Source organism: Dermacentor andersoni, chromosome 8, assembly GCF_023375885.2.
Source record: "Dermacentor andersoni chromosome 8, qqDerAnde1_hic_scaffold, whole genome shotgun sequence".
In the NCBI taxonomy this organism is placed as follows: Eukaryota; Metazoa; Arthropoda; class Arachnida; order Ixodida; family Ixodidae; genus Dermacentor; species Dermacentor andersoni.
Window position 1 is genome coordinate 151546289 of NC_092821.1, and position 27492 is coordinate 151573780.

General features: G+C 49.6%; 1 protein-coding gene across 5 annotated transcripts in view; it reads left to right on the plus strand.

The window, feature by feature from the left end:
- The window catches only part of LOC126525479 (ras-related protein Rab-37-like), a 160802-nt gene that overhangs the window by 37876 nt on the left and 95434 nt on the right, over positions 1 to 27492 (plus strand). For 2 of the 5 annotated variants that reach the window (XM_050173366.3, XM_072290065.1), the window contains exon 2: positions 12406 to 12516. The exons of the other annotated variants lie outside the window; for them this stretch is intronic. In XM_050173366.3, coding sequence (XP_050029323.1) covers positions 12406 to 12516 — 111 coding nt within the window. The remainder of the gene's footprint in view (positions 1 to 12405; positions 12517 to 27492) is intronic. 5 annotated transcript variants of the gene reach the window in all.

The window sequence follows — 27492 nt, forward strand, 5'->3', positions numbered from 1 at the left end:
AGGTTATTTTGCGTGAATGAGCGTATACTTAGTATGAAAGCGATTAAAGCTGTTGAGTCAGCTTTCGTGGGCAAGTGTGCCGAAAAGTGTGAGCAAGCCACAAGAGGGATTCTGGCTCAATATGGTTTGCTTCCAGTCGACGACTTTCACTGGTTGCCTTTTTCACTATTGGACGTTTGTACATGGAACAAAGGCACGTAAGATATCACAGGGGTCGGATATTTGTTAAACGCGCGGCCGCTTTTTCTGATCCCACCTCTATGGCCTGCACGCACGGGATGTTCTGCATAGTTCTGCACGCATATTATGTCTCGCTAAACTGCGCACAGTTTAGCGAGACAGAATATGCCAGTTCGTTTGCATAGTAGTATAAAACACCGGCAGTTGGTGCCCAATGCTGGCAAAAAAAAAAAAAAAAAAGAAAACAAAGGGTGCGCGATATACTCTTATTGTAATGCTAATAAATCCCCCGGCAAGATATCTTCGCTTCTACCAGCGATGGTGTAATAGCCCCTCGGCGGGCTCGTGTATTGTTCCCAAGGACAGCGGGGGCATGGGCTATTTGTAACACTTGCCCGTCCGCGGCGTATACGCGAGGGCATCGATTCGTCGTTTGCTGCAGCGCGACCCTGTCTTGCCTGGGGCACTGCGCAAGGCTCAATGCTAATCCCGTTCTCATTTGCATGCGCTGAAACGGGCATGTCTGGAGTGAGGTGCACGCAGGCAGGCAGGCAGGCAGGTTGGCTGTTCACCGTTTCACTTTGACGGTGCATCGTTCTAGAAGGTGTGTATATAGGCGGTGTCGGCAAGTGACTGCGCCGTTGAGTCGCGCGTAAGGGGAATTGCAATTTGCCAGAGTATTGGCGACAGTATCCCTTCCGGGCGTCGTTGGTGCGCTAACCATTCGGGAGATTCGGTCGCGTGTCAGCGACCTCGCGCTGTTTTCACGACAGGTGCGGCTGCCGCAGTGATGCACGCTTTTAGCGAGGCACTCGAGAGCTGATGGCTTCCGAAGTCGCCCCTGGGTCCTTGTCTGCTGTCGTCGTTATTTGCCTTTACTTAATTTTTGTTTGTTTGCTGTTTATTTCAGGGAAATAGGTTCGTAATTTAGCCGTAATGGCTACTTAATCTATGCGCTTCGCTTACACCGAAGTCGTTAGGGCTGCGATGCAGATGATAAACAGAATGATACGTTGCTGCTGAGGAGGAAACTGCAGACCTCGGCTGCCTGATGGCGGCAGATGAAAGCGTTGCGCCGAGCCAACCAAGATACGCTGCCGCTTAGTCTCAACAGCAGTTGCTGAGGTGGCAGAACACGCGCTGTGGCCTGTCGAAGGACTGTAGCAAATCTGAGCCCGACTACTTTAATGCTGGCTGGTCGCAAAAAGCGTTCACGGGCTTTTATTGCGCTGTTTTTGGTTTTTTTTCTGGCGGGAGCTGGGAGCTCGCGAAAAAATTTCACCGGGTATATTTTCATGCGTATACCCTTTGCCCAGTGTAGGGTAGCAAACCGGACGCGCGTCTGGTTAACCTCCCTGCCTTTCCTCTCTTCTTTTTCTCTCTCTGTCTCTCGCACCGGGTAAACAGTTTTCTTTCTCTGAAAATTACGCCGTCTTTTTCTAATGTGTAGTCGTCACTGTTCACACAGCAGGGCGTTTGTTAGTGGCTCCGTGTACATTAAAAAAAAAAAAAAAGAAAGGCGCGTGGGAAGGCTAGATATGATCCATCATGACACTCAATTCTATGCAACAATGACTGACCTCTTTATTGCCTTCGAATCAACCTTTGCGATTAGGGTGCCAAGAATTTAACGGGTTCTTACCTGTAATATCGCTGTATTCAAGACCGCCACCAAAGTATCGCGTTGCGTCCATTTCAAAGCACGATAGTTCTAAAAATCTCGCCTTCCCGCTTGTTTACTTGTTTTTAATTAGAGCGTCAGTTGGGAGCTCAGTCGCAAGGGTCGCCTACTAAACGCGCTGTCACCGAAAGAAGGGCTGTCCATCTATGTCCGCACCAGGAACGTCCGTTGCGAACAGTGTTTTCTGTGGAATCCAAACGAGACAGAAGTTTACAGGAAGATAGAAGCTTGAAGTGATCAACAATCGTTGAACAAGGAATGTCGATGTGCCCATCCGTTTCGACAAAGGGATTTGCCTTGGTCCGTGTTCACTGGAGTGCGCTAAGAAAGTGACGTTAACCGCTATACACGGGCATCCAGTTGAGAGGAATGTTAAGTACGCTTCAATAATCAGTGACGCAGTGTTTTCGCACTTTGTGACTCACATGTTCAGAATTTAAATTTGCGTGCGTGTAGCTTTAACTAGCGGGTAAAGTGGAAGCAAAATGCTTTAAGCATGATGCCTGGTACACACGAGCGTCTCCTTTTTCGTTGGCAATTCGTTGTTTATTGATAGGTTTGGCATAATTATGCGAAACAGCGGAAGTAGCACGTGCTCAATTGTTCCCCGCGTTTCTTGATTTCGCGCGTTATTGTTTGTTAGTTTATACTTTTTCTTGTTTATGAGCTCTGAGATATCGGGAGTTCGTCCACAGAAGGGCCTTGGCTATCCAAAAGTGTAAGCTAAAAAATTTAATTAATGAAAAACAAGGCAGAGTTGGAACAAGTCTATAACGAAACAACCATTAGGCCGATCCAGACGCTCTTTGTTTTCGTGCTGTTCGTTGTTGCTTTTCACTCGCATGTCCAAGATCACAACTACGTTATTTTCTTTTTTTTTTTTAATTCTTTCTCATTTCCGTATATCGGAGCTCATCACTATATACCCACCTCTCGAGTCCTCGTGTGTGCATGCCCTCGGTGTAGCCGTCTGTTGTGAGATAAGGTGCTTCCAGAAAAAAAGAATAATAAAAGAAAAACGTTTTTCTTTTTTTTTTTGTAACCCGCCAGGATGAACCATGCTCCCTTTCGTACTTCGCAGACAACGCTGCGGAAGCTATACGGAAGTAGAAGTCTCTCTCGGCGCGTTTCGCGCTGCCGTTGTTTTTGACCTGCGATGCCTTCCGTATGCAACTACAGCTCGTGGACCTAAGGTGACGTCAAGTCACGTACCGCCTGCGCACATTTGTACTTCCAGTAATGCGACGAGGCAACGTTTCGGTCGCGAGCGCGCGACCGGTGCGCCGTGGTCGCAGAATCGTCGATCGCTCGCACAATCGTGTCGGTCCGCTCGTTCGGCGGTAAACATCTGCGACGCCTTCCTTGCGATGAATGCGTCATATTCTGCCACAAAAAAGTAGGAGACAAAGCTTCGAATCTTTATTTCACAGTCGACGTGCTATTATTTGACCGCGAATCGAGAGAAGTGTTTCCAGCCTTCGTGTAGCCGACATTTGGCGTCGCCAGCTATGCGCGACTCGCACGCAGGCGAGCCACACCAAGCTCGGCCCTCCAAGTCGTGATTTCGGGAAACACGGCTGCACACGTGCGCACCCTCAAATCTGCGCCGAGGGTCGGAACATCGTGTTTACCAACATCGCGAACCCTTCACCCCCCTCCCCCGGCACATGAGGCGGCGCCGCTGCCGCCGTCAACCAGCTGCTTTATCGGCGTCCTGCACGCGCGTGCCTGCTCTCATTCCCACGCCGCAGCTGCGCGGCGCTCGACCTGGTCGTCGCGCTAGCCCCCCCCCCCCCCCCCCCCCCCCCGACACAGCTGCGCACTGCGCACGTTGCCGTCCGCCCATGCCGGGCACAGTTACGCGTCCTACAGATGTCCGTTTCTTCATTTGATCTTATCGCGAATTTCACGCTTCCTCTATTTATGCATCTTTAATCGGCTGCATACGCCTGCGTTTCCTTTATGGGACGCGCGCTTTACGTTTCGCTTATTTTCAGTTATGGTCGCCAAGCAGACGATAATAGCCGGTAGAGACAGCATACGGGCTATAAACAAGCGTGACCCGAAAGAAATAGCGTCGTGACCACTGCGCACGCGCCAAATACGAGCAGAGCTTGGGTTATGCGTTGTCCGAACTTGACCGAAATTCTTGTTCTATTCTATTTTATTTCTTTTTCGTTCATTCATCTATAAAGCAAACTTATATTTTCCGGTCAAGTAATACGCAGGAGGAGCGCTGCTTCCAACTGCTCCAGTTACGCGCTACACTATACCCACTTTGACCGGAAAGTTTTGTGTGAACACGGCTGTGCCCATCAAAGTGGTGGCTCCCGCCTAGCAACAAATCTGACCTTACTTATTTAAAAGTTATTCTTAGCGTTCGTGAAAAACAAATAATCACGTAGGCTATGGCATTCATCTCGTTTAAATTACAAAGATTGAACTCTAGATCACCGCACTTTTCTAAATCGGTTGTCTGAAGCGGCAAGGTTTTTGGCTGGCGTATCTGGACTGCCTTGGCCGATAACTACAGGCAGCTTAGCCACACAGAACTAAGCGCAATAGATTGTTTGCCGCTAATGTATTACCACTCAAAGTTGTATATTAAAAGAAACGACGTACGGTTGTCGAAGGCACTTATTTTGTCCAATCTCCTATATCGTAGCCTCGATCTGTAGCCGTAATGCCGCAGCACACGTAAAAAATAAACCGCCAGTGACAAAACTGTCGCAATACCTTATTAAAAATTCAAAACTTGTGCTGCTTTGTGTGCCCCCAAAGACGCCTTACGCAAATCACTTTAGGGCCTCGAATACTGATACTGCTCGCGTATATTGTCGTACTGGTCATAACTGCTCTTGATCCACTACCGGTGCTAGAGGTACAGGAAATTCTTACGATCCTGCCCACGTTCTGAGAACCCATACGACGCAACAGCATCTGCCGTCGCGCATATAGGGCTGCCTTTACAGGAGACCGGCAAGCCGCCTCGGTCGCCGTCTCATTTGCATCAGGATGTGCAGGGTCTGCGCGTCGTTGAATGCGAAAGCTAGGTCTGCCTGCGCGGGAGGATATAGTGGGCAAGTTCGCAGCCGAATGGACCAAAAGGAAAGAGCAACGCATCACGACTCCGAATGACTGGCCGAGCATCGCAGATGTCGCAAGCGCACTGCCTGGTCGAGCGCGTTTGTGATGACGAAAGAAAATGCGTGCAATGACGCACTTTGAAGAAATCATGGAGGCTGAAATAGGCCTGAACGTTTCTCGTGGACCGGGCGTGGCTTAGGGACGTTAAAAACCCGTAAATCAATCAAACAAGGAGGAGGAGGAGGAGGAAATAAAGAGAGAAGGCAAGGATGTTAACCAGAAATGAGTATGGTTGGCTACCCTGCTCTGGGAGATGGGAAAGAGGGAATAGAAAGATAAGATAGGGAGGGAGGGAGGGGAAGGATGCCGTGGTGAGCTCGTGCACGCACGCGGAGGGCCTGATTGAGTCAATAGGCCAGTCGCCCTCAAGAAAGACAAAAGTGCCTTCACAGCTTTGTGGGCCGACGAACGATGGGGACGGTCTTCAAGTAGCACCTGCACAAACGGCCGATCGTCGAGTCGTCGCAATGCGATAGATAATGTTCTCTTCCATGCCGCAGACGTCGCATGCCGCACTGTCGGTCATTCAAATCAAATTAACGTACGCCTTCGTGAAAGCCACTCTCAACCACAGCTGGTATAGAAGCGATTCCTCACGTCGGTGAAGCCCGGGTGGAGGACGGACTTGGGGCGAAGGGTTCAGTTCGGACAACCTGGTGCGCGCCTTATATTTGAGGTGTTCCACTCGGTTAGTGAGAGCTTGCGTGCCAGGTGACGAAGCTGCCTTGCATCGTCTGTCCTGGAAAGAGGAGCGGAAGCGCTGTGTTGTCATTGATTTGACTCTCGGGCAGCCTTGTCTGCTTGATCATTTCCACTGATCCCGCAATGACCAGGTAGCTACTGGAAAATAATTTCATGCTCCTTCTGTTTGATGTCGTCATGGAGTTTGACGATTTCGTATGTTAGCTGTTCGTAAGCTCCACGTCTGAGAATTGAGTGCATGTTGTGTAAAGCCGGTCTCGAGTCGGAAAACACGGCCCATGTGCCAGAACTCTCTGTGTCAATAAATTGAAGCGCACTGGGCAGAGCCGTGAGCTCTGCAGCTGTGGACGTCGTGACATGGGACGTCTTGAATCACAGTGTTGCTCCTCTTGTCGGTACAAACACAGCACCCCCAGAACTGGTCCATGTGGTCGATCCGTCAGTATAAAACGGAGGGAAGCACAAAAGGAAATGCGTGCGTCAAGGAGAGCTGTTACGCTTCTCCTTGAGCAGTCGGAAGAGACGACGCGTCCTGCAGGCATAGGCGGGATTCGGGGTACCACCAACAGGGGGATTTGATCGCGGCAGCTCGTGCATAGCGAGTTATTTTTTTATCTGTTTCTGTCTGTTCCGTGACGACGACAGCGGCCGACAGTCGTCATCACGAAGTCGTTTTCGTTTGTCGCGTCGTCGTTCGGCCACTTCGTCGTTCTCAGCTTCGGCGTCACCTCAGGGCAAGGAATTCTGTGCCCACCATCGCGTCGCTCGCGCTGTAGACAGTGAAGAGCTCGACGAGGATATAATTAAGGGGAGGAGAGGTAAGCTGGCTTATATCGGCACGTCACACGAGTCAACTGCATCCCACCCAAATGACGCGCCGTTTGCCGCAGTTCACACGAACACGTGGCGCGTATTGTACCGCTGGACTGATGGGTTTATTGGTTCGTTGATTGATTACAGGGGGGCGTCGCTCCTTTGGAGGCAGGACGGGGGGGGGGGGGGGGGGGGGGGTCAGAGGTGTCATAGTCTTCGCGCTGAAAAGTTTTGCGCGGTGGGCGCGCCACCATGTCGCTTCCGTTGGAAGGGCGTGGCTGGCAACTTCCACGTCGCGCTGTGACACCGCTGCTGCGTGCTGTCGATCATTCGGTGCGTGCCGGTGTCAGTGAGCTGCCACTTTTGCTGTGACCTCCCGTGCTAGGCGAGTTAAGGGCAATTTCGCGCGTATTTCCTTTCGGGGCATTAAAGGAGCACCGATCGCACAATTCAGAGCGCGTAGAAACTTCATAGCGCCCTCTTCTCGCACCTAAGAGGGTGACACTTAGTAAGAATGGAGGTCGGAAATTTGATACTAAAGTCGTCTCGCAATGCAGGACGTGGCGTCATCGGCGTCACCGCGACATCGCGATAGAGAACAACAGCTGCTCGCGTCCTGTCGCTACACGTCTACAAATTACAAGCTACAAACTATAGGGTGCAGCGTGCGTTTCTGTGGTTATGTAGCGCTCGTGTGCCAGCCGCCGCGATCGCGGCAACAGAGCGAGTCGGTGTATTACGACGTCATGAAAAATCCACCTCCCGGGTGCCGAAACTCCTTCGTAAATACTGCAGTAAATAATTTAGCAGTTTGACGCTTGCGAGTGTTTATTTTTCTAAGGGACAGTTTAAACACATATGAAAGAAATAGGCCAGAATTTAAATTTTGCTGTGGGCGTTATCATTCGTGGTTTTAACTGCAGTGCGCACGAAACACGAAGGACACGGGAAGTTTTCATGAAAACGGCGCTCGTTTGTTAACTGCCCCTGTCTTTTCTGTGCGCTGCAGTTTAATTCTAGAACCTCAAGGCCAGGACACGGCTCTTAAGCATGTGCGAATAGCATACTCAGAGTGCGTCACGGGCGACCTTGCAGGAGTTTGTCAACGTGGAGTTTCTCGTGCCTCGCCTGTCCTTTGCGGTTTCGTGCGCACTGTGGTGCGATCGCGTATACGCTCGACACAGCTCGAGTTTCGTTGGATAATATACCTTCCAAAGGGGGTGTGAAGTCCGCCTGTGATGCTATCGCATTAAAATGAAACGTAAAAATTGAAGGTGATTCAGCCTGTACTTGACGTCGATGAAAGACGAAACCTTTCTGAGTGAGCTGGGGGTAAGAATTGGGTGTGTGAACCATATAATTTATTGCGAAGGCCACGCTGGAGCTACAGCGTTTGATCGACGTCTACTAGTTGTTGAATTGCCTTCCACATTTTGCCTTCGTGATCGTCGTCATCATTGTCATTATTGTTATTATCATCCTCATCATAGTCATCACGTACCCAGTGGCCACAATGGCACTTGTAATTGGGCTTCACAATCTCCGGGATCGGTCCACGAAAGAGGTCAGGGAAACGCACTTACCCAATACGGAAAAGTAACTCGCCAAGAGATACTTCCTCTTTGAAAGACAAATGCAATATCTTACGTCAGTACTCTTCTAATCTCGCATTCGCGTCTTGCCTTTCTCCGTCCCTGATTTATTCCGCGTGTGCAAAGGGTGAGCACGGACCGGAATATACATATAGAGGCGGACACGTTTGCACGCACTGAGGCACGTGTGAATTCTAATGGGTCGCCCAAAGTTTATAGTATAAATTAATAAAGCCCGGCTCCACAGCCACTGTAGTCCTCCATAAAGAAAGCAACAAAATCCCTATAAAGAAAGGCGTCAGGCAGGGAGATACGATCTCTCCAATGCTATTCACAGCATGTTTACAGGAGGTATTCAGAGACCTGGATTGGGAAGAATTGGGGATATGAGTAAATGGAGAATACCTTAGTAACTTGCGCTTCGCTGATGATATTGCCTTGCTTAGTAACTCAGGGGACCAACTGCAATGCATGCTCACTGACCTGGAGAGGCAGAGCAGAAGGGTGGGACTAAAAATTAATCTGCAGAAAACTAAAGTAATGTTGAACAGTCTCGGAAGGGAACAGCAGTTTACGATAGGTAGCGAGGCACTGGAAGTGGTAAGGGAATACATCTACTTAGGACAGGTAGTGACTGCTGATCCGGATCATGAGTGAAATAATCAGAAGAATAAGAATGGGCTGGGGTGCGTTTGGCAGGCATTCTGAGATCATGAACAGCAGGCTGCCATTATCCCTCAAGAGAAAAGTTTATAACAGCTGTGTCTTACCAGTACTCACGTACGGGGCAGAAACCTGGAGGCTTACGAAAAGGGTTCTACTTAAATTGAGGACGACGCAACGAGCTATGGAAAGAAGAATGATAGGTGTAACATTAAGGGATAAGAAAAGAGCAGATTGGGTGAGGGAACAAACGTGCGTTAATGACATCTTAGTTGAAATCAAGAAAAAGAAATGGGCATGGGCAGGACATGTAATGAGGAGGGAAGATAACCGATGGTCATTAAGTGTTACGGACTGGATTCCGAGGGAAGGGAAGCGTAGCAGGGGGCGACAGAAAGTTAGGTGGGCAGATGAGATTAGGAAGTTTGGAGGGTCAACATGGCCACAATTAGTACATGACCGAGGCAGTTGGAGAAGTATGGGAGAGGCCTTTGCCCTGCAGTGGGCGTAACCAGGCTGAGGATGATGATGATGTAACACTAACTCCCAACGTATCGGTATTGATACACTAAGCGCGGTACTTCAACATGCTGATTTAAACGCGGCGGCAAATTTAACGGAAAGCCCATAGTAACCTCCTTGATGTACTGGAGCGAATTTTAACTTCTGGTTAATTCAGAAAATCAAGTTCATGTAGTTATGACATTTACTAAATATAACTCCAATAACGTTTTATTGTTTTTATACAAATGTACTCTCCATGAGCTGAAATAATGGGGAATTTTTTTTAATGCAGAATTGTGTTTGGGTTTTCTAGAATTGATCAACTAAGTTGCTAGGAAATTTGGAAGTGCAGGCTGGCGGCACTTATGTGAACGTGACCTTCGGTGTCGTTCTGTCCGCGTGTCATTGAAGGTTACTTTCATAAACGTACTTGCAGTGAATTCTCGAAACTACAGTAGAGGTGTCGAGCTGTACTTGACAGATATCGCGCTGACACAGTAGCTATAATAGCGGGGCCCTTAACGACTGTCTGCTAAAATGGCGAGTCCTCAATTAGTTGACAAAGGTGTGAAAAGATTGCAAGTGGAGATTATTTATGGTCTTGATATGTTCGCTCTCAGCCGACGTTAGGAGTTAACTGGGAAATCACGTGGTAAAGTTTGAAGCGCTTGCTTCCTATTACTTCGCTTCTAAATGGCCTACGACAGTATAGGAGCGGTTAGAATTATTCAGTAAAACAGAGGGAGAGATAAGAAGATGCGATAAAGCTTTCTCCTTACCTGTGTTATAAGAGCGCCTGTCATTTTTGCGCTGAGCACTTCGTTTGCGCACGCGCCGAGGCTATTCACTGAAGTGTTCTGTCCAGAACAATCTCTTAATATGGAAGTGCGGTGTTGTGTACGTTTTCACCTGTACATCGAAGCTTATGACCTGTGTCCTCGGTAAACTACCATGAACCTCAGCTGAAGTCGTCAGCATGTTTACTCACGCCGTATAAGAAGCCCCACGGCCGTCTTTTGGTTCCGCTTCGTGTCTGACTCATTTTGTCGCGTAGGTGGCTCAAGATGCACTCCTTGGCTCACTGCTGAGAGCACAGAGCGCGGGTTAGCGTGCCCTGTGGTTCAAGTTTGCTAACGGCGAAGAAAACGCTAGAGGCACAAGGCCAAGATACATATTGAGAAAGGGGGCAGCTGAGGGGGAAGCTCTGGCGGCGATGCAGATGTTAGAGTCCTCCTTTACCAGCCGCAAGAATGCATTGCGCATGTTCGTGCGTATAGCACAGACAAAATATACACGTGCCTGCTCCCTCTCCCCCCTTTACACGCACATGCCGCTGTAGTTCGAGTATGTCTGTGCGTGGACCTCGGCAGGGGGGAGGTCGTCGCAGGCATATGTGCCGCCAGCTTTGCCAATTCGCGGCTCTGGTGGTGGCGAGATAATGAGGCGCCAGACGGCGGATCTGCACGAGGAATGCGGCGCCGCCACCAGCGCACTGTACGCGTCTCTCGCCTCACTGAGACCCACCACCCGGCTATCGCTGCCGCACTGCTGGAGCGCGCGTGTTTACGCCAGTATCTGGGCGAGTGTACATACATTCACGCGTGCACAGAGAGCGCGCGTATGGCGCTGACGCCGTGTGGCACGCTCGGCTTCGCTTTGAACGAGAGAGAGAGAGAGAGAGAGAGAGAGAGAGAGATAACGCGGCGTGCATTCGGCAGAGTTTGTGCAGGGACTGCTTTGCGTTAGAGCTTATATAGCACTGCGCCGCTAACTGTTACGTCGATCAGACAAGCATAATCAGTTCGAGCAGCTTGCGGTTGTCGTCTTTTTGTCCCTTAAAGACGGTTTTGTACTAAAGTGTAACCGGTTTACATTTGAGGGAGCCATCGCTCGCAATTTTGGGCGCCAAGTTAACGCTCTTGTGCACCGCCAGACGGCACAGCGCTTCTGCGGGTCGAGTGCCTCCGCGATACATTGCTCGAGGTGGCACCGTGGAATAAACCACCTTGTGGCACACCCGTAGGTGACTGCGCTGATCACGGTATATGTAAGATGGTGCGTACGCCACTCGGATAGAGGAAACGAGGCCGTCCTGAAAAGCGGCGCTCAGTGTCGTTATCATCCGGCGACAACACAAGCGCCACTGTCTGCATGCGTTGAAACCATATTCTGTCAAAGAGAACGGAGACTTTTAATCCAGAAGTACATGTTGCTGGGCTAGTCGGTTCATACTGCCCAGTAGACCATAAATATGATCACCTTGGCGCGAACAAGAAAGGACGGAAGGTAACAAGGGTAGTTCCCCTTGTTCCCTTCCGTCCTTCCTTGTTTGCGCCAATGAAGTCATATTTATGGTCTGCTCAGCAGAGCGGAGTCTGTTACATTAGTGAGCCGTCACTATACTCGTGCACGTGGCCGAATATGAATTCTTGTCAGTAGATCAATTGTTGGGGCTAGTTTTTAAGTGCTTTCAATTCAGCGTGCTCTCAAATGTAGTATAAATTCTTGAGCATCCGTCTTTTTTTATGTGTATGAGTCAGTCTGTGTACACCCGTGAGCAAAAGTATACTGACTAGGGATTGCGCGATAAAGCCGATTCCTTTATCTGCCTGTGAATGCAACTTGAAATTGAGGACTGCAGTCCAAACTTCATTATGGTATTGCGAACTTTCCAGGGTACTCGTCAATGTCAGTTTATGCACATTAATTTCGAAGACATTAAGTTTTTTTTCGGCGTCCCTCTTGCCCGTGTACTTTTGCTCACGGGTGTACGTCTTAGTGTATATTCTTGTGCGTATGGGGCGTGAAGTATATATTTGTATATACGTGGTATATGTACGTGTACGTATGTCTCTGAAGATTTCTCCATTGTAAAGACCCGTGCTATGGCTCATATTTGCGCACACTTGGCCAAATGTGTCGTTCACGTTCTGTGTACGCGATGGCCGGCGGTACCGGTGCGAACGCGTCGCGCGCTTCCGTTGCCACTGCACACGTGACCCTGTTGCCAGCGTGCATGCATGCGCTCCGACGCAGTGTCGATCGAGGCGTACGCTCGGCGCTCGCCCCGTTTCCGAGTGCCCAGTGCTCGTACACAGCGAACGTGCGCTCCTCTGCTCGCAGGTGATGCTGGTGGGCGACTCCGGTGTGGGCAAGACGTGCCTGCTGATCCGCTACAAGGACGGCTCGTTCCTGAGCGGAGCCTACATCTCCACCGTCGGCATGGACTTCAGGGTCAGCACGCGATGGGCAGCAAGACCCGCTTTGCGTCGCTCGCCTTTGGTTTTCCACTGTACACGCGCATTAGCGGCGCCCCTTATATTCGCTATTGGGCGAGTTCCTTATTCGTAGTCCCTAATCATCCGTCGCCGGGACTGAGCGAACGCTGCGCTCAGCTCGTAAGCTGGTTCGCAGCACTACACTGTGGCGCACATTCAAGTGTTGTACGGTGACAGAAATGCGGTCAATCAATCAATCAATCAATCAATCAATCAATCAATCAATCAATCAATCAATCAATCAATCAATCAATCAATCAATCAATCAATAAATAAATAAATAAATAAATAAATAAATAAATAAATAAATAAATAAATAAATAAATAAATCTTAATTTCAACGTAGGTGTCCTAATGCGAAAAAATAACTTTAGTTTGTGCATAGAGTACATGGCGGTTTTAACTCGCTGGTTACTCAGCCGGTAAGAGGAGCCAGAGAAGGCAGCGAGTTCTGCCCGAAGTGCGCTCTCCTAGGCGGTGAGCGTGAGAGACGGGACCTCGCTGGAGCTATACGGTGAGGTGGAGACGTGTACCGAGCGGGCATGTTCGCCGCCGTCAGTGGTTTATTCTTTATTGCGCTCCCGGGGGAAAATTTCCGCTCATCAGACCGGTACACCGAAAGGAACTTAACCATCCAGTTCTGTCAGTGTTGTGTTTGCTTCGCCGCTTATTAGCCGAACATTGCGGCGAAGTACTAAAACCGCTCGCCGATAGTGTTTAAGGCGTCCGTTGCACTTGACGAGAAGCGCTCTTCTGGTGGAGCAATATCCGGCAGCTTTAACGAAGCGTTAGGCCCTCCTCATTTGCCGTTCGTGTTTGCTTCGCCGCATATTAGCCAAGCATTGCGGCGAAGAAATCGAAACACTCCGGCTTCGCTACGCTGACATATCGCGCGCTCTGTCGAGACCACCGCGCTAACATGTTTGTGTGCAGAACTCGTATAGGCGAGTACTTTACGATCACCCATAGACTATTATTACATCAGCAGCAGTGAATTACAGCATATAGGTTTTAACGCGGCGAGGTTACGTGCGCTTGCCTTCTGGTCGTTCAATTACATGGCGCAGCCGGGATCTTTTCGCTATTGTATTTGAGATAAGACCTGTTACAGCGCGCATAAGCTTACCAAAATAATAAGTCGATGAAAAGTATGCAGAACATGAGTAATACGAATATGCCATTAAAAAACAAGCTGCGCGTTCGATGTGTTGGATATTTGGCGTATCACTGAAGCGCTCGAAACAGCTACGTTTACGTAGATTTCACGTTATGGAATAGCGCACCGCGGCACTGGTATATATTTCAGAATCAGCACACTTTCAACGTTCGTTCTAGTGCGTCTTTCAACACGATAGCGTTAAGGGCCCCGTGTCGCAGAAAATTCTGGCGTCTGCGGAGTTGTCCGTTATTTATATATATATATATATATATATATATATATATATATATATATATATATATATATATATATATATATATATATATATATATATATATATATATCGGTATATATATGCCACGCCTTACTATATGACATGTGGTATATGCGGGTCATATTGCCACACCATTCTATCGCTAAAGTTGCTCATACGTTGTCTTACGTTCTTGACAAAGGTATTCCACGGAATTTTGAGAACGACAGCCCACAAACAAACGTCATGAAACAAAACACCGACAGCGCATGCCTTTTATGTTAAGACTTCTCAGACTTAAATATGAAAGGTGCGAAACAATAATAGAAACGGGAAAACGATGTAATTTCTCAGGCGCGGCTGTGCACAACCTTTGGGATCGGCCCACGCAACAGGCCGCGTTTCTACCAGAAAGCTCGCCTTCGTGCATAGTGTTCGCTGCCAGCGTTTCCCGGCAGGCGTTACGGCAACATAAGCTGCAGTTGCCGGGAAGCGTGAGAAGCAGTCGGGTATCTTTGAATGCTGTCGCGTTCCTCTCTTGAAGGTGAAGCTTAAGCGTCCTCCAAATTTTTCATTCGACGGATTGCCGACCACTCGTCATGTTTAATCCTTGGGGTGCTTGGCGAATACGAGTTGCCTTTTATACCTTATTGCAAAGCCAGCGGTATGTGTGTATTCGCCCGGAGGAATACATACAGTTTACGCGCTTCATCTCTGAAGGACGGTTTGCCGGGCGAGTTGGTATTCCATTCTCGAGACGAGCATCGCGAAGAGACTTCTTAATGCGAAGGCAGGGAAGACGGATGCAGCACTCACTGCCTCTGAGCTTGAAAGTGAGAGCCAAACAAACAAGGGTTTCGCCGGGCCTCCGACGTCTGAAGGAGAAGGTGCGGCCAATCCGCGGAGGGTGCGTCGCCGATAGATTCGCGCCCGTTTCGGGAGGAAGGCCAAAGCCGACGTGAATGATGCGCGCCGTATGTCCATCGCACGACCGCAGCCCGCCAACGGACTGGCAAGTATATCGACTCTGTATCCTTTTGCACCAGCAGCCGTGCAAAGTCGTGCCCGGCGGAGTTGGCCTCGAGTTGCAGACCGCGCTTCTTCTGCCCTTCTTTCCGAATGCGCTCCCCTGGAGTATATATCTGTACGTTTTTCTTTTTTTTTTTCGTCCCAGTTTATTTCTGGCCTTATTTTCTTTAGCGTCCACTGCGTTTCTGTGCCCGTGACGAATGGTCTTCGGATCCGGGGCGGGGACCACGGTACGGACTTTGCGGCGAGCAGATTACCTCTGCGCTGCGCTTGCAGTAGCGGCTCGGTCGAACCTCGATAATCGATGTAGCGGCGGCCGAAGGCGCACAGTGAACACCAAAGTTGCGTGTGGACTGTGTGTGTGCGAGGTGCATCGAAGGGGCGCTGCTTCCATAGCCTCCAAGTTTCCTCTCTTGCCTGTGTGTGCATGGATGTGCCTTAGGGAAATAGCGTGTCTTTCGCCTCTTTCTTTTTTCTTAGCGCTCGTGGTGTGGAACCACCACGCGCGTTCGACGCATTTGACGATTTCAGCGAGCAAAGACGACTGCCCGATAAGTGATACGAAGTGGGAAGAGCAGCTTGAGGAACTTGGTCGACGTAAAGGGGGAGGGAGGGAGGGAGGGAGGGAGGGAGGGGAGCAATCGAACGGCTGATCGACTGCGCGAAGTTTAAACGCCCGTGATTAGAGTGTTTTATTTGAGCGCCCTTACGGTGCGTTGCGCTCCGAGTTACCCTGCTAAGACACAGCAGAGCGGGGGGCGATTTTCTCGTTTTAGTTATACGTTTAGCGTAGCGGAGCGGACAGATGGATGGATGTCATGAGCGTCCCCTTTGAAACGGGGCGGTGGGTGGCGCAACCAAGCTTTTGCTATTATACTACTTAATGTCCTACCTAGGTTAAAAAAACAAGTAAAATAAAAACGACGATGAACTCCCACAACCAAATTTTTTCATCCCCTATTGTGAACTTTGCTTTTGTATTTCTCCGTTTTTTTGTCGTTTCCCTACTTTTCTTCCACCAATATTCCAATCGCCTCTTACTAATCTCTACTGCGGACATGTTTACTTTTCCCCTGCTCTCGCTGAACCCAAGGGCTTCAAGGAGGCCAGTGGTGCCCAATTTGACCGCTGGGAAGATGTCTTCACATTCTAATAAAAGGCGCTCCATCGTTTCCCTAGCTTTGCCGCAGCAAGCACATGCTTCTTTCTTTTAGTATCTCGCTTTATAAGTGTGTGTTGTAAAGCATCCTGATATTGCTTCAAAAAGTAAGGAGCTTCCTGTTGAGTTATCATAAATTGTTTCTTTCCCGATTTCGTTTTTTCCTCTTAAGTAGTTACTCATGGCAGGTTTCTTTTCCATTGCCGCCACCCACGAGGTTATTTCAGCCTCTCTGACTTTCCGCTTGGCGTTCTTTGTTGCTGTGCTGCCCACCCTACAGGCCGCATATTTGCTGGTAAGCTTCCTAGTTCTTTTCTTCTACTGTGAATCAATGTTTTTTTCTGTACAAATACCCCAACACTCTACCAGCCCATTTACTTTCTTCCATCTTCCTCAGTCGTTCTTCATAATGAATTTTACTGTGAGCTTCCCTCACTTCATAACTTGTCCAGCCCATATCACCCTGCACAGCTTCATTTGTAGTCTCCCCGTGAGCGCCCAATTCGAGGCGTCCCACTGACCTTTGGTTGCCATCGAGTCCTGATTGTGCCCCTGTTTTCACGCAAACAACCGCATTTCCAAAAGTAAGTCCTGGAACCATTACACCTTTCCATATACCCCGGAGCACCTCGTACCTATTGTAACCCCATAGCGCTCTGTTCTTCGTTATGGCTGCATTTTTCTTCTCCTTTATGTTATTTTTTTCTTGTTTCCACGGAGGACGGCTGTTGTCGTCGCCTCGAAGTGAGCTCCTTTATGTAGTGTCGTTGAGCGAAAATACGGGTGGGAAGAAACGGAGTGTACGTATTTCCGCTCAACGACTACATTATGCACCAACTGGACCCAACAGTCGACGCTTGTCAGCTCCTTTGTTGGCGCGTCACAGTCTTTGTCGAGCCTCGCCGTTTGGGCGCGCGCCGATGAAAGGACGGCCTCGTGGGAAACGTCCGAGGGATTCTCATCGCCGTATTGAGACGTAAAAGCTTCTTTTCGTTGAGATTCATTCTAAAGCAATCTGTGCGAAGCATTAATAAAATTGACCCCCTCGGCACTCGCTTAGCTAGGCGAGGAAGCTCGGCGAGGAAGCTCGGCGAGGAAGCTCGGCGAGGAAGCTCGGCGCGAAGACGACGTCTGGTGCGAAGCGTGGACTCGACGCGTCCACGTTTATTGAAAATGCATGTTTGCCGCTAAAAGGACGCGCACAAAAACTGAATAGAAGGCCCCTTGACGACGGCACGGGCGACTTTGTGTCTCTTCCTTTTTGGGTGTGTGCTTATGCGAAGCCGACGGGAAATGAAACCGAGGAAAACAAAAGGGAAACTGTGCGTTGTTTGAGTTGGAATGCAGAAACGATAAGACAAAGGAAAATGAAACGGCCACTGTGGTCAGCTGACCATCCATCAAGTGAATTCATTGATGAAATTGACGTTTCTTCTTATTATCCCTTTTGATTTGTGTGCGCAAGAAACAACCATCTTACAAGGGCGATTCGAAGCCGGCGCCCGAAGCCAACGAGTGGAACTGAAGCGTAGGCATAGCGAACTTGAATGAAGAATCCACGCTGCGATCGTCGAGAGAGAGAGAGAGAGAGAGAGAGAGAAAGAAAGAGAGCGGCCGCTTACGATCACCGAACAAAGCAAAGGTAGCAGGAAAACGGTAGAGCAGTGTTGGTAACGCAACGAGGAAGTCGCTAAATTTAGCGAGCGTTGAGTTGCCTTAACGGAGACATTTCTTTTTTCTGAATCTTAGCGACATTTCGGTGAATTTTGTTTTATCAATGTATATAGGTTAGTGAAATTCCTTAAGAGACTTTCGAGGGCCGTTTATCGCCACTTCCAAAGACACATCGAAAAGGTTATCAGTGATCCATCTTGGGGCATCAAAGCTGGTTTTCCAGATGAAGCTCAACCTTTAGACCTGCCAATATTTTTTTTTTTTTTTTTAGAAAATCTAGGGCTGCTTTTCTTTTTCACGTCTCGCACTTGTATGGCCATCGTAGGAGGCATTTCAGATATATATGGTTTAAAAGAATAGCAAAGGAGACGCGTAATAGGGAACACTTAAAACACACAGACAGAGGTTCGAACCATCATCATCATCACTTGGTGGCCTCTAGGGGCTGAACAGCAACTGTTTCAAGCCGCGCAATCTGGCGAATTCCTCTGGAAAGAAAGAACGTTACGCACACTGCTCCGCATTCTTTCTTAAAATTGTAGCTGGAACGTTGAGTATCCCTCGCGCGAAGCACAGTACGTCACGGTTCGTCCATACCTTCAGAGTGGTGCCCATGTTCATACGCGGTTCGTAAAATTAAACTGGTTTCTTTCGATTTTTTTCTTAAGAATGACAAGTCGCCCGTTTGGCTGTACGGAAGCGGAGAAGAAGTCTGGAAGCGTGAAGGGGACGTTTCACAATCTGCATTTTCCAAATAAGCCCGGTTCCACGCTCGGTTTCCCGCGACGAAGCGGTAATTCGATACGGCTGGTCTCGGAGGCTGAACGGCGCCCAGCCAGCGATTCGTGCAGACCCGCCGCCATATTAAATTATCTGTCACAACCGTGGAGGAGCCAGATAAGCGTCGTCGTCAAACATGGTCGCGCAAAGGAACAGGCCGTGAAACTTCGTTTGCGAGCGAGCTTCAATCGCTTTCTGCAGAAGAATTGCGAGTTCCGCGGTGCGATCGAAACTAATTTCATTTTTAAGCGCGCACGGTTCTGTTCCGTGTGACACCTGTCTCCCCGCCTAGTTCCGTGCACTGCAGGCGGGTGTGGCCGCTGCGCTGGACGACGTGCTCCGGCACTCCTCCATTTTGCGAGCGCACGTTACGTGTGCACATTCGACCCTTTGAAAAAATAAAAATAAATTGTGGAGTTTAACGACGTTCATAAACTGCGCAGTGGGTTAGAGCCACAGTGGAGTGCTCGGGATTCATTTTTACCCGGTTCGTTTTTTTTACAATGCATGGGACACGCGAGCGTTTTTGCATACTGCCTCCGTAGGAACGCAGCCGCGATTAGAAGCCGCGATCTCGCGCTCAGCGGCACTACCCGCGCCGTAGCCACTGACCTGTGTACAGCGATTGGTCGCACTCGATCTTGTATGCCTGTAGGCGAAAGGAAATAAAACGAAGCTGGCACTAAGGGGTCGAACGTATGCGGTCAACAGACTCTTTACCTGTACACTTCCTAATTGTCTCGGGAATGGCAGCGTGAACACTGGGAATCAAAAAATGTGTTTCGAAGCGAAAGCATCTTTTTTTCCCTGCCTTGCACCCGGAACCTCTAACAGCGGAGAAATAGACGCGCGAATATTTTATTTTCTACCCGCCGTGGTTGCTCAGTGGCTATGGTGTTGGGCTGCTGAGCACGAGGTCGCGGGATCGAATCCCGGCCACGGCGGCTGCATTTCGATGGGGGCGAAATGCGAAAACACCCGTGTGCTTAGATTTAGGTGCACGTTAAAGAACCCCAGGTGGTCGAAATTTCCGGAGTCCTCCACTACGGCGTGCCTCATAATCAGAAAGTGGTTTTGGCACGTAAAACCCCATAATTTATTTTTTTTTTTATTTTATTTTCTGTTCACCTACTCTGTCCTCTGCATTAGGGTAGCCAGCCGGTACTTACACTGTCTAACCTCCCTGTCTTTCCTCCCCTTTGTCTCCTCCTCCTCTCCTCCATTCAATCACGAATTGGGACGGACTGCCGATAAGTGTACCAATATTGCATAACTTAATTCCGAGGCGCTGAAGGCTGCCAATGAAAGAGAGCCAGCACGGTAAAACGATGCATTACGCATTTTCCAGCGCGTCTTCATAATTAAAGGGTAGAATTGAAAATTGGCTTACTGTGCTGTTAGACAAGTTGTATTTTTTGAAGCGAAGCTTTCTTGCAAGAACTCTGGCGTAATGAGCGCTGGAGGCACGCTAAAGAACTCCAAGTGGCCTAAACTCGTCCTGGCGCTGCGCTGTATGGTATATGTCACGCATATAGCCGGCACATGTGTAGCGCCATGTGGTGTCGTTCGAGCCTTCTTTCTTGTCCGTGTGCTTCTCACGCACTCCACACGACGTCGCCCCATCAATTGCGCCTCCCGCCTTGCCACGGGTGCATGCCACGGAGACGTGTGCCAGTTTAGGAGTGGGTAGTCTAGTTAAAAATAAAATGGGGAGCTTCGTGGACGAATATTCGTAGAGGAGGATTGACGGAACGGTCAGGTCAACAGGTTGGAAGCGAAAATTAGGCCTCTCTGTGGTTGATTGGTATTCATTGCCTTTGTTCTCGCAGCGTAAGCGTTAACTGCAAATTTCATTAACAAGCAACGTGTCACATATGGCATCAAATAAGACGCAGGAACGCTACAGGCTGTCCCTCGCCGTGCCTCGCGAACGAACCGGTAGCCTGTTGGACGTTTCGTTAAACTATCCAGTGCAATGTTCGCACTGTCTTCGCACCACATTGAGCTCCGCTGAGGCAGCTACTATTTATTAAACTCATTTTTCACAGCTTCGCGGCAGGAATACGTTGCTCGCGAAATCTGACTCTTGCGAAACTTTCTTTTTTCGCAGCTTGACTGCGGCATGCGCACTCGCAGAGCCGCTCGCTGTTCGGCGGCCTGCTTCGCGCATCGCTGCGCTCAGCCCGTGTGCGGAGCATTTGCTTTCAGACTTCAGTTGCGTCTTGCATGCAGGCTTTCCTGGGAAGCGCTCTGCTTATAGTACTCCCGCTCCGGGGAACAAGCCGCTCGTGTTGTTTCCAGGGGTGTGCGAGTATTCGAACCTTTCCAACAACGAATCCAATAGTGTCCTATTCGATTCGGTCTTCCAATCGAATAGTCGGACATGCGAATATTTTTTCGAATACATTTCGCATATTTGAAAACCTCAACTGCGCCTGATGAAACAAAAAATTGGAGCAAAAGTACGGTAAGCTTTCAACCACCCCGCGAGCACGAGAGAGAGAGAGAGAGAGAGAGAGAGAGGAGGGGAGGGAGGGAGGGGGGCATATAAGGAAGGCAGGGACGTTAACCAGTCAAGAGTCCGGTTTGCAACCCAAGGGAGAAGGGAGAGGGGACAAGGAAGAATTAAAGAGAGATGGTATAGAGACGTGCACGGACAGTACTTGAGTCAAAGCCGCTCGTGCAAACCAGACGTTCTGAGAAAGCACAAAAGTGCCCTCACTGCCTTCTGATCCGATGATCGGTGGCGACGGTGCCCTAGTACTGTTTGTTCACTCAGAGGACGGTCATCTATTTTCCTCAGTGTGTTGGACAAAGATAGTGTGCTTGGAATTGAGGATAGTGGCACAATAACTGGTGAATGTTCTCCTGGCATCCGCAAACATCGCGTGCAGGACTATCAGCCACTCCAATTAGTGGCTCCCCTCCGTGCAGGGTCGCCAACCTTCCGGGAACCACCCCTGGTTAACCTCCCTGACTTTCTATGCATCATTTCTCTCTCCAATTAGTGGTGAATAAGCTTTCGTGAAGGAAATTCCCTGCTACAACCGACACAGAAGAGACGCTTCGCGCCGGTGCAGTCCGGCCGGAGGTCTGAGCTGCAGCGAAGGGTTGAGTGTGCAGTCTGGTGCGCCTTGTATGTGCGGTATTCCACCCTGCTAAGGAGAGCGTGCGTGCTAGAATGCGAAGTTGTCTCGCAGCGTCGGTCCTTGAGAGAGGAATGGGGACGCAGCGGTCTTCTTTGTTTGACGTCTGAGCTGCCTTATCTGCGTCATCATTTCTAGTGAGCACAATATAGACACAAAAGATGAGAACCTGCGTAGTGGACCAGGCTACGTCGTTTATGTATAGCCGTACTTTGCAAGCTTTACAGCGATCATTCGCGCTCTATGAAGAGTCCTGTGCGTGCGAAGAAATTGCTGGTTGGCTCCTACTGCTCATTTTGTGCTGTTAAGAATAATACTAAATTTAAAAGAACGCTTCATAATGTACTATGCAATGACGGAAACGTGCTAACTTTAGGAATACTAGGATGTGAACATCATTTTACATTAACTGTGATAGCTACTGTTGATTACTCGAAATCTATTCGAAAGCAATTCGACATCCGATTCGATTCGCTTCTGGCACTATTCCATTCGTATTCGATTCGGTGTCGAACATCACTATTCGAACACTGCTAGTTGTTTTCCCGTTATCTTAGAACTTCGCCTCTAAGCATCAACCTTTCGGTGCGCCCCTTTATCTATCTTCGTGCGCCGCACTACGCGGCCCTCTTGCGAGGAGTTAGTTGGTATCAGCGAATGTGAGCTAACACACTTGCAACTGGTTGAATACTCCTTCCTAACTAGCTCTTCCTCGACGCCTCCCAGAACTTTAGACTGTCCGCCGCTTGCTTCTTTCAGACCATTCAACACTAGGACACTCTTGGTGCACTTTTGCTGCACAGAAAGTTCTTGCATGCAATAACTAGCGTATACAACGGGAGCAAAATAGTCCTGGCGGTGCAGTCACTCGAGTCACTGTAACATCAGAACAGAGATGTCCTATGTTCGAACCTTGGCTGAGGGCTCTTCTTTCATTAATGTGTTAATGTACAACAGCTTGCCGTGGTGACACTCAGCCACAAACAATGCCGCCAGGCGAGTTTCGCGCTTTTCCTGACGTACCTGTAATACGTTCATCATCATCATCATCATCATCATCATCATCATCATCATCATCATCATCATCGGCCTGGTTACGCCCACTGCAGGGCAAAGGCCTCTCCCATACTTCTCCAACTACCCCGGTCATGTACTAATTGTGGCCATGTTGTCCCTGCAAACTTCTTAATCTCATCCGCCCACCTAACTTTCTGCCGCCCTCTGCTACGCTTCCCTTCCATTGAAATCCATTCAGTAACTCTTAATGACCATCGGTTATCTTCCCTCCTCATTACGTGACCTGCCCATGTCCATTTCTTTTTCTTGATTTCAACTAAGATATCATTAACTCGCGTTTGTTCCCTCACCCAATCTGCTCTTTTCTTATCCCTTAACGTTACACCTATCATTCTTCTTTCCATAGCTCGTTGCGTCGTGTAATACGTTAGGTCCTGTAAAATGACAAGACAGACATGGAGAGGCACGTTAACCCGCGAGTCAAACATGGTTGAAGCAATATATATATATATATATATATATGGTTTCTATAATCACACCAGTTTAATATTGCATTATCCTAGAGGATCAGAATATGTCCTATAAGATAAGAAGATATAAAGGCGGAAGCACGTTAACGTGAGAATTAAGCCAAACTAGAGACAGTAGAAAAAGTAGGTATTTGTTTCTAGCCTTCTCACGTTTGGACAGCTCCTGTGCCGATTTCTTTCCGATGGAAGGCCCGCGCAGAGAGCGGATTCGCACTCATGGCTCTTCTCCGCATGCTTCCCTGTAGTGCGAAGAAACAACCTTCGAGTAGGGCGCAGTGCATGTGGGCTTCTCCCGCGGGCTTCGCGTGTGCTGTGGCATGCGGCGCAGCCGACGGGAATGAGAGGTGCTCGTGCGAGGCTGGGCCCGCTCCGGTTGCAAATCGATGGACTAAGTTTAGACGTGCGCTCTGCCGCTGCTGTCCCGCTCGTAGAACACCGTGTTGCTGCTTCCGTCCGCCATGTCGCGACGTTGCGCTCCAGTGGTTGTTCTAATCGCGCTTCTTTGGTCTGGCGCTCTATTCTGTGCGTCTGTAAACAGGGCACCCGCAGCACTTGACGGGGGCCCCGAGCCTGTTCGTCGGCAATGGAAGTTTGGGAGTCCGTTGTCGCTGGCGCTTTTTCACGGGCCAGTGAGTGTGCTCGCATCGTTCGGAAGTTGTCAGCGCCGATAAATTGCGAGGACTACGAGACTTGTCCGAGTACAAGCACGCGCACACGACCAACGGAACAGGCTCCGCATCTGAAGAGAGCTTGTTGAGGAACGACCGAACTAAGCTTTAGTTGTATCAGACAGGGCCCCCGACGTTTGGAGATGCGACCCTGGGTTCGAAGAGGCGCGGTCGCGTGATGATGCGCGCAGGTGCGTCGGATTGACGAATGATGCAGCAGGTGCGCCACGCGTGCATTTAGAGCAGCCGTGGTGCGGGTTCCTGCAAGTTTCGGTTGGAACCGCGTCCCCTAGAGCGAATGCGTTCAATGAGGAACCGTCGCACGGAGACACGTTCCTATACTTTACCGAAAGAAATTCTGGCGTCCCTTCGTCCTCGACCTAGTTGCAGTACCCGGCGATTCTGCGTTGGATGGTGAGCGCCCCCTCTTTTTGTCGGGGCAGTGCGTGCATAGCTCGCAGCACGTTTCCTTTTTGCACGCTCCATGTTCTCTTTCCTGTCCAGTAAAGAACGGGTTCCCTCCTCCTTCCGCTGCGGCCCCCTTTCCCGCCTTCCAGAGGCCCTGTGCCTGCAGGGCCCAGGAGTACGAAAAGCCGCCAGCCTCCATCGGCCCGGTGTCATCTCGCGATACGGGAAGGAGTTCGGACGGTACCAGCGGGCTTTCCTCGGGCGCGGTGAATAATTATACAGTATATATCTCGCCGTGGCCCTTCGGAGCACTGGGTATCGTTAGCTCGGCGACGGGGGAACAAAGACGTCCGGCTTCGCCATCGCACTTTTCTTCTTGCTCGTTTTTCGTGCTCTGTGGCTTGGAGAAAGCAAGAGATGGCAGTGTCACGTTCTTGCAGGATAAAAGAAAAACAAAACAAAAAGGCCGCCACGTAATAAAGTAAGCCGCGGCAGAGTGGTTCTCGGCGACGCGTACTCGTGGGATTTAAATGAGAGCGGGCTCGGCGACGAGAGATTGCAGCGAGCGCGATTGCTCCCGTCCTCTTGTCTCGTGCGGTGGAGTCTGTGCCGCTCTGTTTGTGGCGGGCGGCAACAAGTCGTGCTTATACAGAGACGCGGTCAGCGCACTTCCTTCGAGTGTAACGAGTCGAGGCTGTTTCTGTTCTTCTTAGCGCGGGCGTATACACCCTCGTTGCTACTCTTTATGCACTCACGGCTAACGAGGAAGTCGACGCGCAGGGAGAAGACAACGAAAGAAAAGCAAATGGAGAAAGAAAGAAAGAGTCGGGCGGGGAAACGGCCTGTTTCCGGGAGTGGACGTGCTTTGTCGGCGACCGGCGCCGAGGCCCGAACCTGCTCGGCCGCACGTCTCGCCGCTGCAAACCCGATCGGCGTCGAGGAGCGTTTCTCGCGAGTGGTGCTCTTCGTTCGTGTCTGTTTTGCTTCTCCGTCCATTCAGCGCTTGTTTCCCCCCCACCCACCGATTTTGTTTGTGCGACGACTATATTTCGCGCGCCTTCTGAGGCTCGAACGAGTTGGAGCGCACTTTTTTTTTAGGTTACGTTATTTTATTTCGACCACGCAGGTCCGTACGGATGAATATATCTGTTAGATTCGCCCGAAGTGCAGTCGATTGTTGCCAAAGGGCTGGGAAACGAAAGTATACGTTTTGCGGCCGCTTGGCTTGCCCTTCTTTAAAATGCCGGAGCTGCTTGTTTGAGCGCTGCTAGAGCTCGTTCATGCGTGGTCGCACGGAATCATCTTAAACTTCTGCTGCTGTATTTCCTCTTTGTGTCATTAGATTGGCTTGTTTGATTGACTGGTGTCTAACGGCAGCAACTGTAGAACGTGCCGTTTCGTTTCTCTTTATTCTGCTTTCCGACATTGACTGTTTAAGGACATTTTTGCGAAATGCGCTTCATTGCCGGAACGTGTTTTTTCGTGTAGCCGCATGTTGTCGTTCTTTAATCACGTAACAATTTATTGTTCTTCGGAGGAGCCGGTTGCGCAATAGTTGCCAACATTTACAATTTCATCCAAATCAATCACTCTAATCCGCATATGTGGCAGAACTTTCCTTCCCAAAGTCTCGCAATGCGAGAGGCTCGTGTCACAGCTCGAACCGCGGTTGTAGTGCCGGTAGCAGCTGGCTGAATCTCTGTTACAGAGCTGAGGGATGTGCTGATGCGTACAGTTGTGGAAGACGAGATACAAATATTACGCTCACAGCTGTCTTAAATTCCCCCTCTTTCTTTCTTCCTGCTACCTTCGTGCCCGAGTTAGTTCTTCCTTAATTATACACGTGCATTGTGTCTTCTGCTTTCGTGCATGACGAAAAATGAAAGTATGAACGTCGGAATTGTCGCCGGTGCCAGTTTTGCAAGTTTCATTAAATACTGCTAGGTCGCCCCCACTAAGCCGCCGTGGAAATGGTCGCACGTTTCTACACTCTGCGGATTTGCGGATATCCTCGGGGTCTCGCATTCTGTGATAACCTAGCATTTATTCGAAAAAAGAAAGGAAAGAGCGCGCGCCCTGACGCCTGGCCAAGCAGTGCGCCACAGCAGTCAAACCGAAAAAACAAACAAACGTGCACGAACATCTAGCGGCAGCGAATGCGGCAGGAGCTCTAAGGCGGGCATATGTGCAGCTCACCGTCTGCAGAAGAATTCGTCTTGCGTCCTGTTTCACTAAAGCCGTTGGTTGTCTGCCCGAAGGCTGTCTTCCGAAAGAAAGGCTTTTTTTGTTTATTCCGTTCATTTCAGTTCCCACCTGGAGTTATTGCCTGACGCCTCCTCTCTCACAACATGGGCATTCATCACCGTGTAAGCTTAGTTTCTTAATTTGAAGCCATGACAGAGGGGAAAAAAATAAATAATCGAAGGCATTCGATCGGTCGCTCTATCTCGAGAGATCCGAGATGGTCCGTTGAACGAGTGGCAATACGTGACGGGGTATTGGGCCCGTCCGTCCACAAACTCTCCCGGGCTGATGCTTACAGCAGTGCTGAGGCAATTCGTACAGAGTTCGCCTGTCACATCCAAATTCCTGGGAGAAAATATATTTGCTCAGCCATTTTTTGTGTGTTCCTCGGACGGTGTGCTAGTGAAGGAGGAGTCAGATGAGGCGACATGTCCGCGCTCCTCATGTTCGTTTGTACAAAGCATTGTATCGCTCGTTCAGCAATTAGTGTAATGCAGATAGCAGTGTTTATTTCATTTCATTTGTTACCGCTTTACGGGACGAAAAGCATTGCGTTTGGGTTAGCGAACAGATTAAACAGTTAGGAATTAAAATTGCATTGATGGGTATAACGTCCCTGAACTGCGCAGTATGAGTTACGAGCGGCACCACAGTGAAATTTTTCGTGTTAATTTTGACCACTCGAGATTCCTTTACACGCACCTAAGTGCACGTTCGCTTTCGCAATTGGCTCCCGTCGAAATGTGCGGCTTCGTTCTCGGCAGCAGAACGTCATCTCCCGTCAGCCACCGCGGCGGTAACAGTTCTGACCGCTCTCGATATCTTCGTCTGCAGTGTAAGCGCGATGTTGGAAGGCGGCGTCACG